The following is a 15,460-nucleotide window of genomic DNA, read 5'->3' as shown; positions in this document are numbered from 1 at the left end:
TGCCCCTAGGACATACTGATTCACTATTTTTTTTTCATGATCTGGTCACAAAAATGAAATGAAATAGTCCATTGTGTTGGCAAAATCTGCACCAGAAACAAGACCAGAGCAATTGTTCTGTTACTTTCTCTGCATGTTTTTGTATGTCTGTACCATAAGATACAAAATTTCTTGGACAATAACACCACTTTTGTAATTTTGCCTCTGTACATATCCATAGATTTTAAATCACGCAATCAAGATGGGAACACAGTTCACCGTGCCATCGGCAATTGCAGGTTAAAGCTGTATCATGCAAACAAGTGAACATGGGAACATGATCCAGAAACAGTGAACATTTAAAGTGGACTAAGGCAATGTTTGAAACTGTTCTTTAGTCAGACAAACAAAACTTGAAATTCTTTTAGAAAACATGGCCACTGTGTAACAGGTGGATCAAAGAGGTGAGGAACACTCAGTTCAGAGATAGCCTTCACCTCTGATAGTATGGGGCTACATTAGTGCCTATTGAATTGGCAGGTTGCACATCTGTAAAAGCACTATCGGTGGTGGAAGGTATATATAGGTTTTAAAACACATGCTCTCACCTTCCATATTTCAGGGAGACTATGCTCAACCTTATACTTCCTCTGTTTTAACAGCAAGACTGCCTGGGTGCTGAACTGCCTGTTATTGAGACCTTTGACCAGCTGAAAACATTTGGTACATCATGAAATGAAAAATATGACAAGGACGACAGAGGACTGTTGAGCAGCTGGAATCCTGATGCAATCAAATTCATCAAATTCTTTTTAAAAAAAAATTAACTGTCACATTTTCTCATTTTAAACATCTGATATTTTTTATATGCTTAATTATGAATAAAACATGGTTTTATGAGATCTGCAAATCATTTTACTCACATTTTTGGAGTTGGTGTTGTACTAATGGCTAATGCCACTTCCTAGTGGCTATGCTAACACAAGGGAGGGAACCAATTTCTCACTCAATGCAATAGCAGGAAGACAAAGCTGTGACAATAAAGCTTCTTTTCAGATCCCTCAGGAAGCTCAGCCTCAGCAGACGCTCATATAATCACCATGCTAAAAACATCATTAGTGCTAATTACCATGCAAATACCTCAGTTATTTTGTCACCTCAATATTATTACCATAAGAAAAAAACATATTTCCTGTGTGTGCAGAATTATGCAGATTAGTCATTCATATGCTTTGCCACCGCTAACCTGACCTGACATTGAAGACTCTAAATAACTATTGTGTTAACTTATAATTTGTCTACACGCCTGCAATTTCAGATGTACTTCAATATACTTTCAATGAATTATTATTATTATTATTATTATTATTATTATTATACAGAACTTCCAACATTGTTTGATTATTGCATAATGCTCTTGGTAATAAGATGTGGGTCAGAAGGATTATTCTTAATGAAGAGATGCCAGAATATCCCTTCTGTATTTAAAATGGCCAAACTATTCCCTAGGACAGTACAATTATGTAGAATTAAGAGCTGTTTTCTGCCTCTGAGCCAAAGCCCCACTTGGTCTAAAGCAGTCTTTTCCCCGGGTGAGATACGAGCATGTCTGATGTTGTAATCAAAGTTCTGCTCAGGAATCTCTGATCTGTCTGTCCCAGCACGTACTCCAAACTATTAATAGACATAAAAAAATTGCTTCGAAATTCCAATGGGATGCAAGCTGGCTGTTATCAGCGCATAGCGTAAAGGCTTACGCAGCCTTTAGGTGTTAATTAAATCTCCACTGACATTCCCATATCCTGCCCTGCAGAATAGGCTGCAGCTCAGATATTGCATAGGTGAAGTCACTTCAGTCACACCAATCTTGCTCAAAACAGGACAGGAGAACATCCCACAGGCTATGGGGAAAATGTGGTGACAAGTGAATCATCCATGCTAAAGGCAGATGGGTTTGCAAGCACTCACTACTTCTCTAGAGAGCTATGAATTGATTTGCTGACCATGGTTGTCCTCAGTGGCAATCTCTGAGCCTTGCAGCACAGTCTGGAAGGCTATAGTGCTGCCTGGCACACTCATTCATCAAGCAACCTGAGCCATCATACAGGCTACTCCAGCAAACCTGGGCCCAGGGCTAGGGTATATTATTAGAGATGAATTGAGGTAACTGCCTTTGATGACCCAGTTTAGGGTGTCTCTGCTCTCTATGCTTTTTCTTCCATTTTACTAACTTTCATTCTTACTTTCAGAATTCGTGCTCTCTAAGGAGGTCAGTGGCCACTGTGGTTAGATGTACTGCACTGCAGAGTATGTGATAATCATAAAACTACCAAATGTTAGTAATATTAAAACCAGATATAATCCAGCCATGCATCGCCATCCATACAAAATTAGATACCTTTAAATCATTACTGACTCTACAAACAGCTATGAATCAGAATGCATAATTCAGTCTGGAACTCACAAGAGACATTAACTAAGCAAGGGGGACACACATGCTAAAGGCAAAACATAACTTAGCATAAATACACAGTATGCAAAACAACAAAAACTGTCAGAGCTATATCTCTGTGCTGCATATATTGTATAACAGTGCATAGCTATTTTACAACATGTGCGGCAACTGAGCTCAGCTGCAGTGCACAAACAAAGAACACAGCTATCTATGCGGACACCACTGTCCCCGTTAATCTTTACATGCAAGAAAGTTATTATAAGGCAGCTTTAACACACATACATGAAATTAAACATTTACCAGTTCTGATACAATGACCAGACAGTTTTACTGCCTCTAAAATCTTCAATGCAAGAAGAAGCTGACCCAAGCAGATAAAATTAATATCATGTGTTTGTTAGTTCTCTCTAAAGGCAGTGAAGAATCATAAGAGTGTTTTGTTCGTGTGAAACACACACACAGACACACACACACACACACACACCCACGCACACACACAGAGAGTAATGAGCTTTTTAATGCATTTGAGGAAATAATACATTATAAATGAAAGACACTGCATTAAAAGTAAATGAATAAACAATAAACCCAGGATTTTTTAAAAAAAAAGCTCTAGTGGTACAAAAACAGTGTTTCTAGACAATAAATCATGGCTGTCTCCCTGACTTTCATACGAAGCAACTGTAGACTAATGATAGTGATGATGAAAGATAAAGCTATCTATTCCTCTTTTCCCTCTCACACGGTTCGATTTTTATCTCGAAACCTGGTACTAAACCATTATAAATATACTCACACAGTGTGCTCTATTATTACCGAACGCAGCTTCTATCACTGAATGTTGCAGGACAGAAGCATCCGTTGGAGGTGTAATTTGTAAACGTCCCACATTTTTAGTGTTTTTTTTTTTAAGATTTGAAAACAAATAATGCAGCTTACAGGTTCATTTGTTGCCTAAAAATGCGTGGATTTATCTCATGTGTTCTGAAAGTAGCTGATAGCAGCTGAATGGCTGCTGCCACACATCAGCTAGAATGTAACTGTGACTCTCTGTGCCTCTTCATGTTTAGACACAGTTTTTCCTTTCATTATATTTCACTAATGCCCACAGCAGCTGTTTGTTTTACCAGCAATGTAATAATGCAATAACCTCGCCAGCTAAATCTTTCTATGGATGAATTTAGTGGCGTACAATCACAACGTACTCTGCAACAGAGGCTTCATGGTAGTGTCTTAATGGTTTGCTAGGTCCTTAGCTGTCAGTCAGTATTTCTCTGTTTGATCTGTTTAACCCATGCCTGTGAAGACATACCCGTAGTCCCCAATCTGCCAAATGATATGGCGATTGAGGTGAATAGTGGGCCTCAGACCCATGGTCTCATTTTCACGGGGACAACATAACAGGTAAGAGCTATTACTGAAAACAGATTTATCGCGGCACCTCATGAATAAACGATTACACAAATTTCTAAAGATGATTTATTTATTTAGTTGGCCTTCATCTCATGACCATCTTTAAAAAAAATTAGAGACGCTTCCATTCTATAATTCAAAGGTAAGTTCAGACTTTGTAATGGAAAATACTGCATGCAGGTTGTACTGTAACTTCACAATATGTTACCATGATTAACCAGCAAAAAAAACTATTTTTACCAGTATTTTTTGTTTAATTTGTTACATCAAATGTTACCATGTACAGTAAATTAGAATAGCTTCAGTTCCCAACAGATGGGAAGGAAAACTACACTGAGTAATACAGCCTTTTGCAGTTGAGTAAGCATGTGTGTGAGCATGTGAAAGGCATATAGTCCCATGCATATGTCTCATTAACCATGTACACTATTCTGTTACTGAGTGCATGCTTAATTTAAACATACTTTCTCAAACCATTTCCCAATCCCTCTATGCCGCTTTGCCAATTCCTTATACTTTGTTCTAGATCTGCAAGATGTAGCAGTCTGGACACTTAACAGCAGACTACTCACACACAGGCAGTGCCACGTCAACTAGGAAATCTGAAGTTGACTTCACAAACAAACAAGCTCAAAAGCACACATGCATATAAACAGATAAACACATGAAACACAAGGGAGGTATTAATAGCTTTGATTATGTTTCTCCCTGATAAAAGGGAGAAAGCTAACCCTTAGAGACAACAAACTGAGCACTAAGTCAAAGCATCTCAATGTTTAGCATAAATTTTAATTTTAACTTCCCTAAACTGTGTCATCTCGCACTCCGAGGAACTGACAAACATTCACAGGAAAGTTCTGGCACATCCAAACAAGACACACAGGGAAAATAAGCAGTCTTTGAATGCCTTGAAACATTCACATGAGGGACTACAGCTCTGCCTAGTCCTCTCTATGGGACTTGGTATTGGGATGGCTTTATCAAAGCTGCCTCTGGCCAAGATGTGTGAGATTCCAGAATAATCCACCTCTTATCCTTGTGTAGGCAGCCCTGAAATGTGAGTCAGCCAGTTACACCCAATGCCAGTTAACTCAACATTAGGGCCACACACACACACACACACACACACACACACACACACACACACACACACACACAAATGGAGGACATATAAAAACATATCTGTATGAATACGTCTCGCTGTTATAACCTGTTAATATAAAAATGCATTTCTGTGTGCAGTCAAATGCACACAGAGAGACACATACACAAAGCACACACTGGCTTACTTTTACCCCACCAAATTTTAAAATGTGCCTGCCTCTGGCTGTACTGTTCGATTGTGGGAATCATAATAACAGTTCTGGGAGCCAAAGCCCGCATTAAGATTTTTGAGAGCTTTGTTTTCTCAAACAGGAATATCTCTGCTGGGCTTGACAGGCCAAGAAAAAAATGCCAGCTGAAATTAAAGAATAATTCATTCCTAAAGTCGAGGGTTTTTTTATTCGTTTGTTTGTTTTTGTTCATATATATATATATATATATATATATATATATATATATATATATATATATATATATATATATATATATATACTACCCAGAAGACAAAATGTGAAGAAAAAGCCAAGGGGGTTGGTACTGTGGTAGTGGGTAGTGAAGTGTTAGGAATTTCTGCATGCTCTTTCACCCACTGAGGTTTGGCACCGTCCAACATGGCTTGGCAAGGCTGGATACAGAGTTAGGGTCAAGACTTCACTCTGTTGGAGGCCCCTTTAGAACTAATTGCTATCCCGTTGTGGCAAACCTGAACTCGTGCACCAGCATGCAAGCACAGACACACAAGAAGTACAAAAACGGTATACTGGAGTTTAGTACAATCATTAAAGCCACAAAACGGGAGGGGGAAAAACAAGCATGCAACTTGTGGCAATTGTAGTGTACTAATATATTAATACAACAGTACTTAAGATAATACATAGCTATTTAGACATGTATGAAATTGTTTATCCAACCAAAAAATTGGAAGATCCTCATCTGGCAACAGTCTAGGACATGGCCTCCTTTAAGACAGTGAGTTTCCCCTTTCAGTGCTTCATTATATTATAACATGGTTGAGAAAGATTTAGCTCAGAAGCACTCGAGTGTAAAAATCTGAACCACCGTGAATTCAAACAGAATTTAAAACCCCCAGCACCTGCACAACTTGACCCCTTTTAGTAAGCCACTTGTCTTTCTGTGTCATTGACTTCATAAAATATACAAGGAGAGTGCCTACTGTATGAATCTCATAAACACATTTCCACACATGCAATCATGTCAACAGTCATTAAAACAAAGAGTGTGTGTTTTCAGCAATTGTGAAGTACACGATGTCATGGAACACACAATAAAAATAAATAAAATTTCATTGATGCATCTATACAGGTGGTCAAATATTTTTTAAGTAATGTAAGTGTTTGCAGGTTTTCCTTTTACACCCAGTAAAACACTAATACTCAATTACATGACTCTTTAATTACATCAGAAAACCTTCAGTATAAGAAAATAAGTAAAAAAAATAAATGCATCCACTCATGATGAAAATGTGAATACAAATTTGAACCCACTTTGAAATTTGTATGCTTTTGTAATTCTGGTTTCATGATGTGCTCCTGATGTGTATTTCACGCTCAGCCGTGCACACATTTGTCCAGATACTTTTCAGGTTTCTGTAGCTGTTCCTGTGCAAATTATTGCATTAGTGGAGTTGTTGGTTAAAGAAAACAAAATCCAGCTATATAAAACGAAAAATGAAAACAACAAAACAGCATCGATTCCTCATAAAGAAAAAACACTAATAGAAATCGAAGATAACAGAACATTACTTTATTCTTCTCATCAAAGACTAGATGAAAAGTAGGAATGTCACCAGAACCAATTCTTATGATACCTTTCATTAATAAATTCTAAAAATGGTACTTCAAATCAGTGCTTGATTTTGTTTTTGTCTTTTGGTTTTTCTTTTCGGTCGTTCTTCTTTTTTTTTTTTCTTTTTTTTGCTTTGTTTTTTTTTTTTTTTTTAACCAGTGGGGTTTGTGTTTGGTCAATACTACCAAGACAGGTAATTAAAGTATAGCAAAAACCACAGGGAATAAAGATTTCAATGCACTGAAGAGTGGTTTTGAGGTAATTCTCTGTATACAAGCAGAAACACACATACACACCTGCTCATTCAGACTGAGTCAAGGACCCAAAGGAACCTGCATATCTATTATTCTCTTCCCACGCTCCTAACTACAGGCCTCCCACTTACAGATGGCAGACCTTACTGTTCTGACAACAACTTAACTGAAGAATTATCATTTGAATTCTTGTTAGGAGCACACAAAGGGGGATCAGAAGGAGGAAAACATTAAAAACAAGCTAACATTTTTTTTCCCATAATACCTGTTGTTCTCCTAGTCAGCTCTAATCCTACCTTTAGCTTCCATCAGCAAGACAATTTGACAGTAATAAAATGCAAGCAGCAATCAGGGTAACAGCTTTACCAACTGAATGAATCCAGCTGAGAAATTTCATACATTAAGCTCTGACATTCAAAATGGAATTTAGAGGGGATCTCAGTCACTTTTACAAACAAAATTAAAAAAAATAAAAGTGCAAAAAAAAAAAAAGGCAATATTTTAAGGGCAACAGGTGCATCTGTTTATACAGATCTGCATTTCCTGTCATTAATCTGTAATGTCTCTTTCTGGCTCTAGCCCGAGTGGTGTTATCGCCACTCTATGACACAGCTGCAGAGCTCACGATAATAGAGAATTCCGTAAGCGTCTGTACTGTGCAATAATGAAAAACACCCCATGCTGTGAAAGGAAATAGAAGATTTCATAATCCGTCTAAGGCCTTGGCCCTGGCCGCTTGTCCTGGAGAGAGTCTCATTAAACTTCTCATTAGTGACACACTGCGCGTCTATAATGATTGAATGCATATACAAATCACCTCAAACATGAAAGGAGGGACAACAACAATGAACTCTGGCTGCATCCCGGTGCTGCCAAGTCCTCTGATAATCGCATTTGTATATGACATATGGAACAGTATGCACATCTGTTTACTGTCCGAAAGCCTTTTTTTATAAAAGAAAAAAAGTGTTCGGTCCTGCTTTACAATCTGCATCTCACCTACTAAAGCTACTTTACATATGTCTTAAGACATGTGTCCTTTTATTTGACATTGGACCAAAAGACCTTTTAAACCACTGAAAAATGTAAGTTTATGGCAATTATTTCAATATATAAATCCTTAAATGAGTAATTACAGTAACCTTTGTCATTTTAGTTTAATTCGTTTAGTTGTATGGCACAAGCTACATAGATGATATGAGGCTGAAGGGTTCATTTAAAAAGTCTCTGGCAGACTTTTTAAAGACAGTTTTATATGGAACTGCTTGTTAATTATGCAAGACAAGCAGAAAGCTAGTGGAGATGGATAAGGTAAATATAGCCACCTGTGCATGTCACATCAATATATTTTATCATTCTTCTTCTAAAAAGAAAATCCAATACTAAACATTGGTGCCGTTATCGGTAGAGGTGTACTATACTGAAATTCCAATTTTAAAGATGTAGCTAATCCCAGAGGATATGAGATGTCAAATATTTTTCGCCACCTATCTGAGGAGCAGGAGCAGCAAGACACATTGTAGAGCCAACCCTTGTTGTAGGTCTGAAAGGGTGGCAAAGTTGAATATAAAATAAAGTCATCATAGTCTGAACTGACAGAGGCAAGATAAAAAAAGACTGTCTGTAGAAATGTTTTTTGGGGGGTTTTCTGTGTGTGTGTTCGCGTGGTCTGCATAACTGCTTGGCTCTGCAAATGAAACTTTCTATGAACACTCAGATCAGTGCATCCCTTGGCTGGAGTGAAGCCTGACTATGAATATCAATTTTGCATTCATCGCTAGCTGCTCCCCCTTGACGCCTCACCTGACACAAAAGCGAATCAGCTTTCTGTTTGCGTCAGCGTTTACCAAGCCGCGTTACACTGCTCAAAAGAGGGAGTCTCCTTCACCGAGCCTCCGTACTTAAAAGGCATCGACTGACTTTCTGTGTTTTATTATTTGTAGAAAACTGGATACGGTGGACATGTGAGGTGATTGCACAAAACATGTTTTTTAGTTTCTGTTCATCAGACTAAACCCGTTTTCAACAAACGGGGATAACGCATGAGCCTCGTGAGGGAAAATGACCTATTTACAGAACCATCATGTCTACCTACACAATTCTGTAAATGATGCTAATTAAGCCATGTACAGATGACTGAAAAAGGTTGATTATTCACTACTTTTCCATCATGTCGGGCAATGAATAACAGCATGCATCTCACTAGTATGAGACCAATCAGGTTTATACTGATTGCCAGTGTAACCATCATCCTGCAATCATGTGCCAATTCCACTTTACTACTGAGTCATTATGCAGCTGTTAGGCAACATAATTGTAAACAAGGGGTAGCTCTCAATACCTTCTTGAGATAAAATAAACTGCACAAGCCAAGCCACACTCGGTGATGATATGATTATTATTGGTGAGAAAAAGTACCTCATTTACTACAGTACAATCATTCGCTGCAGTCCTGGGTGCTCACAAAAACAACCAAGCAAGACACCATCAAGAACAACTAGACTTTGCAATATTCCCAGTGTTTGTTATCTTAACTTCACTGTCTGCAAAATCTCTCAAAACCGTGTCCCAAAAATGTAGCTTGCTGAATAAAATGCAAAAAAACTTCTCGGCTACGAGTGGGAAACCCAGGGTCAGACAGCCAAACTGCTAAGGGAGGGTTGACCAGGCAAGGCACGAGAGAAAGTCTCCCCCTTTAGTGATGTTGGCAACTGTTCCATGTATAGCCATTGGCAATAATGCGTGGATTGTGATTTATCACTGGATTCTTCTAAGTCTGTTGGAGGGGGGATTTTTTGCTTTGTTTTGTTTTTTTTAAATCAGAAGTTTAATCATTTACATTTGCAAATGTTAATCTTTAAGTTTCAAAACCTAAAGAAACATTACAAAGCAAAAAAAAAAAATTAAAATGTTGTTCGCCAGGTTTTTGCGTGCTCTGCCACATATTATTGTTTGCTGAAAAAAATATAGCGTCCAGTCCAGCAATGTAAATCATCTAAAGAAAAGGGGGTTCTCTTTCACAGTTTGATTACATTTGTGAAGAATTTCTGTTTCATGTTCTCCAGACATAATACGAGGAAAGCCAGTTTAAATTAAATCAAATTTGTATTTTCTAGAAAACATTTTCTATTTGTCAGTCAAATCCAAACCCAATTTCACTTTCACCTCTAACCATGGAAGAAACTTGTCTAATGATCCAGGCAGAGAGAAAAGAATAATAGAGTGTGTTGCAATAGCTGTGGGAAGGTAGAAATGACATGGAGACCCCCTTACTCAAACTATGCCCTCATTATCTGCTGCAACTGTCAAGGTCTGCGGAGGCAGACCGTGCGGAAAGGTGTGTGGTGGACCCAGGTGCGAACACAAACGAGGATGCAGGAGTGGATTCCAACCAAAACGAGCCTTTTATTATGGCTGAAAAACTCATGGAAAAGAACAACAAAGTAACTGAGGGAAAACCTGAACATAGACTGGGAAACTATGACTCTAATGAGATTTAGACTGCAAACTACGAACTATGGCTGGGATACTATGACAAGGGGTAGGGGAGATAACACAGACGACGCGAGACAGACTGTATGAAACACAGAGACTAAATACACATGAGGGATGATCAGGGGAAGTGGCCACACATGGGAACACAGCTGACAGACATGAACTTAACGACAGGACAGAAGGAGTGAAACTGAATACACTGACCGTGAATACAGACTTTCAAAGTAAAACAGGAAACATGGAGATTAGACAAGACACATGAACCGGGGAGACGTAGTACAGGGGAGATGACATAACCACACGAAGGACAAGGGAGACTTAATACACGGGTAGTATGTACAAATGGCTGGACTGCCTTAGTGACCCTAAACAAAGAATAAACATCAAAATAGGCTAAAACACAAAACACTGGGTCGCATGACCCAGGACCATGACAGCAACACCAGGTCTTCAAAATTAGCTAGAAGGAAGCGCTCAACGGGACCATATGCCTGGTGAGACGCCTGCATGGGTAATTTTGAGACAGAGAGACAGCAACGCGGAGGTAGAAAAAAAAAGTTATAACATGCTATTTGTGGAAGTACCAGAGATTATAGTCCAAGGAAGCAGGAAGAACATGACAAGTACAAAGACTGTATAAAAAGTTCAGACTTCATTGGAAAGAAAATCAGATGCTGTAAAAGACAGTTATAAAGTTAAAATAAAAGAAACATCCTTCGGATACACATAGAGAGACATAGTCCAACCTAACTGAAATCAGCTACTAATTAACTGTCTTGATGAAAAACAACAGGTTCCTCCTTTTGCCTTCAAAGCACTTCCTGAGTTGTCTCAAACCCCATGTTGTGATCAAAGATTAACTGATGCGGCTGCACTTTTTAGAGGTATAATTGATCCAAATTTCATGAAACACCTGGGAAAATATCTTCTAAGCTTCTAACGTCTAAACCGGTTCCCAGCAGCGGTACTGCTCCTGATGCTGTGTACTGGTTAAATGTGGTAGTAGAGGCAGGCTAAGAATAGCAAAGATGCCTGAAAGCACTAAATGATCTGGACAACAATGTCAAAGCAATTCATCGTATACCGCACTCAGGTGTGCCTTCCCTGGAACATCCACTAAGGTTCCTGTGGTGTTGCACAATTCATTTTTCCTCCCCCCCCCCTTTTTTTTTTTACCAGTTTTCGTCAAGGAAAAACATTCTTAGAAATAAGTTCATTTACTTATAATAATAATAATGGATTGCATTTATATAGCGTTTTTCGGGACCCATCAAAGCACTTTACAATAACACTATTCATTCACTCTCACATTCATACACTGGTGAAGGCAAGCTACAGTTGTAGCCACAGCTGCCCTGGGGCAGACTGACAGAAGCGAGGCTGCCATATTGCGCCATCGGCCCCTCTGGCCAACACCAGTAGGCGGTAGGTGAAGTGTCTTGCCCAAGGACACAACGACCGAGACTGTCTGAGCCGGGGCTCGAACCGGCAACCTTCCGATTACAAGACGAACTCCCAACTCTTGAGCCACAATCGACCCATTTACTTGGTAAATATCCCGACTGCATATCTTATTAATACAAATTTAAATGCTTTTTACCACATGTATAATACAGTCATCTCAACTGGAGTATCTTACCTTCTGCCTGATCTCCTCCTCCATTTTAACTGGTGAACCCAGCTCAGCCACTTGTTTGACACCTTCACTGGCAAAGCCCCCATATTCCCACAGGACATAGTTCTTAGAGTGGGAGGCACCAATTATTGCTGACCAATGATTGGCACGACCTGTAAAGCCAAACAATAAAACTTATTTTAATTGGCCATCTCACCCTTTTTCCTAAAATGCCCTCTGCATCATTCCATTACTGATCCCACACCGGCAATCAAACCAAGAATGCAGCAGTAGACATCACACCTCAACCTCCACTATTATGTAAAGCATAACAATATATAGAATACTGTAGTTTATCTAGGATCGATAGGCTCCTCGTGACTACAGGTCATTTTTTGTCCTTACTATCTTACTGTGGGATCACAATAATCTAACTCAAGCTCTTGGTGTTTCATGTTTTCACATTCTTATATTATCCCCCATCCTATCTTATTATCACCTTGCCTACTAGGATCTTATTATGAACCAGTATTGAAAGGACACTCTGCTCTACCAATCAGAAAGTATAATAATGTTTGTATACCCCTGGTTAAACCTATAAAGCACCATGAGCTTGTGACTAAAAGCCTTATTATACCCTTATTATACATACAAAATATATATATATATATATATATATATATATATATATATATATATATAATTATTTTTTTTTTCAAAGTTAAATTGCAAATGAAAATACAATGCTGCAAAAAAATGAGTTAATGCCAGAGGTTTTTGTAAAGTTTTTGTTCATTTTAAACATGATATTCTCACCCACATATGATGGAAAATAGTTCAATAGCAGTCAAGTGGCAAGTCGTATATTTATCTGGGACATACTATAAGGCAGTTAAATTAGTCTGGATGTTTGGATTCATAGAAGATGAATTTAGGACAGTGTAGTTGTGGTGTTGAAAAACTTTACTTTATCTAATGTAAAAAGAAACAATTTTTGTCGCTGTGAATGCACAGGCTTGTGAAATCTTACAAAGAAAATTAATATTTAGTCCAAGGGAAAATAAGACAAACAAGATAAAAAATGAAAGACATAATTGTTTAATATATTTTGTTTAAGTTTGATGGAGGAATGCTGTTCTTTTTTATTCTTTTATCTTAATATCTTATATATTAATTCTATCAATCTTTCTAGGGCAGGTGTCTACGCTCTGTGTCCAAGGGAACTGCCATCACTTGAACTAAATAGCTGCACTTGTCTGTATGACATATAATGGGGACAAAGGGGGAAAAAGAAAATAGAACTGTCAAGGTTATCATGTCACGTAGTTAAAAAAATCTCCTGTTGGCCTGTTTTACACTAAAATTCAGTCAGAACAGCAGTGTATGGCTTCTCCAGTTAAAGGAAACATAGTTAAGAATAGGAGAGTGAAATGTGGCTCAAAAGCAGATCTCGAGTAGCAAAAAATGTATTTCTACTACAGAAGAGCAAAATCATACTATATCCTTTCTGTGGTGTAGTCAGTGAATAATATTGTGTAGTACAATATGTGCAGAGATATTTCAACTACTTACCAAGGAAATAACTTTGTGCAAGGACGAATCAATCTGTAGCAAGGGAAAGAAATAGAAGCCACACAGCTTGCCCTATCCTTTTAACAATTGATCTATCTGTGAGGTGTGTGCGTGTATGTGTGTGTGTTTGTGTGTGTCTTCATAAATTTGTGTGACAGTGACTCTCATATAGCTACTCCTTCTATAAAACAGTGAATTAGCTCGCTTTTCGATCTCAGGGTTTATCTTATTCCACTCTAATCGGCATATTGATCTGAATGGCAAGAGCCTGATTTAAACAAGAGAGCCAGTGTAATCTTAAAGTCCATTCACATCCTGATTGTGAGTCTCAAGGTTATATGCAGTGCACCCAACCACAGTAAAATAGCTCAATACTCACATCATTACTCAGGCCTATAACCAGCGCCTAAACCACAGAGCTAAATCATCTGTAGAGTTGCTGTTTTGGTCAAATGTGAGAGTGAGTTAGCTATTCTTTATAAGTTTAGGGTGTTTATTTGGGCTAGTTATTTAAGTTTTATCTTAAATGCTTCATTATCTTACACAAACCATTCCTGAACATTTTTTTAGTGTGTTTGTTATACAGCCAAATGACCAGGGAATGGTGTTGCCATTAAGGGGTATGCAGTGGTTTTCACATTGTTTTTGGCATGTCCTACATTAAAAGCTAGAAAGCATTTAAATGAAGTTGGCAACTGTTTACAGGCAATGTGCATCTTCTATGCAAACTTTGGAAGCAACCACTTGCAACCACTCACTAACTGGTCAGGGAAACACATTTTTCCCAATAAGAGTATCAACAAATTCTTGTTTATCCTTTTCCCATACACAACTCCTATTCAACTTAGGCTACGTCCACACGTACACGGGTATTTTTGAAAACAAAGATTTTCCGTTTTCGTTTTAAAAAATAATCCCGTCCACACGTAAAGGCAGAAATGAAGGAAAACTCTGCTAGGAACATGCCAAAGCAACAGGTGGCGATATATTCCTAACCGTGCAGAAATGTTGGCCAATCAGAAGTCTAGAAGCCTCGGTGGGAAAAAGTAAACAAAGCTGGGGCATAGAAGCAGAACCGAGTCGTACGTGTGGAGGGACAGTAACTGTGTGTATATGTAAGCATTTAAACACTGCAGAGAGTACAATTAACAGTAACAGTATTGTAGAAATTCATTGCACCGAAACAATAACGTGGCGCACAGTGTGAGTCAAAAAATGCGCACACCTCTGACGCTGCGTTTTGTCTGTTTTTCTCGTCCACACGTAAATGCAAAAACAGAGTTTTCAAAAATATCCACCCTGGCTGGAGTTTTTAAAAATCTTTTCAGTGACCAAAAACGGCGTTTACGTGTGGTCGAAAGGTGCAAACGCATAGAAAAATTTGCGTTTTCAAAAACACCCGGGTACGTGTGGACGTAGCCTTAGATTCATTCCATATTTTTTTACCCTGGTCATCTGGTTGCTCCACAGTTAAACAACCACTGTCACAGTGAATCATGCAGCCATCCTTTCCCTGGGTAAACCACAACAAGCACTAAATTGTGTATATTTTGGTGGTTTGCAGAAGTACCAAAAACTGCCTACTGAGGCAGGCACCAAAAAGAAGTCAATCCCTACTCCAGTGTTACAATTCTCAAACTTCCAGAATGCTTTCTGCATGTTGTTCAATCCTCCATAACAATTTCTTTCTTACTTCACTTTTGTTTAATTAAATCCTAGTAGTTTATTAGCAATTCGGATAAATTCTGTTTAATTTATTTGGCATCA

General features: G+C 38.3%; 1 protein-coding gene across 1 annotated transcript in view; it reads right to left on the bottom strand.

Moving 5' to 3' along the window:
- Positions 1-15,460, bottom strand: part of spon1a (spondin 1a) — a 56,380-nt gene that overhangs the window by 26,057 nt on the left and 14,863 nt on the right. The window contains exon 6 of the mRNA XM_085268271.1: positions 12,146-12,294. Coding sequence (XP_085124397.1) covers positions 12,146-12,294 — 149 coding nt within the window. The remainder of the gene's footprint in view (positions 1-12,145; positions 12,295-15,460) is intronic.

Source organism: Mchenga conophoros, linkage group LG1, assembly GCF_057382185.1.
Source record: "Mchenga conophoros isolate Kocher_MC1m ecotype Shallow Benthic linkage group LG1, M_conophoros_male_GT1.1, whole genome shotgun sequence".
Classification (NCBI taxonomy): domain Eukaryota; kingdom Metazoa; phylum Chordata; class Actinopteri; order Cichliformes; family Cichlidae; genus Mchenga; species Mchenga conophoros.
The sequence above is the reverse complement of the archived record's forward strand: the minus strand, read 5'-3'. Positions and strand labels throughout refer to the sequence as shown.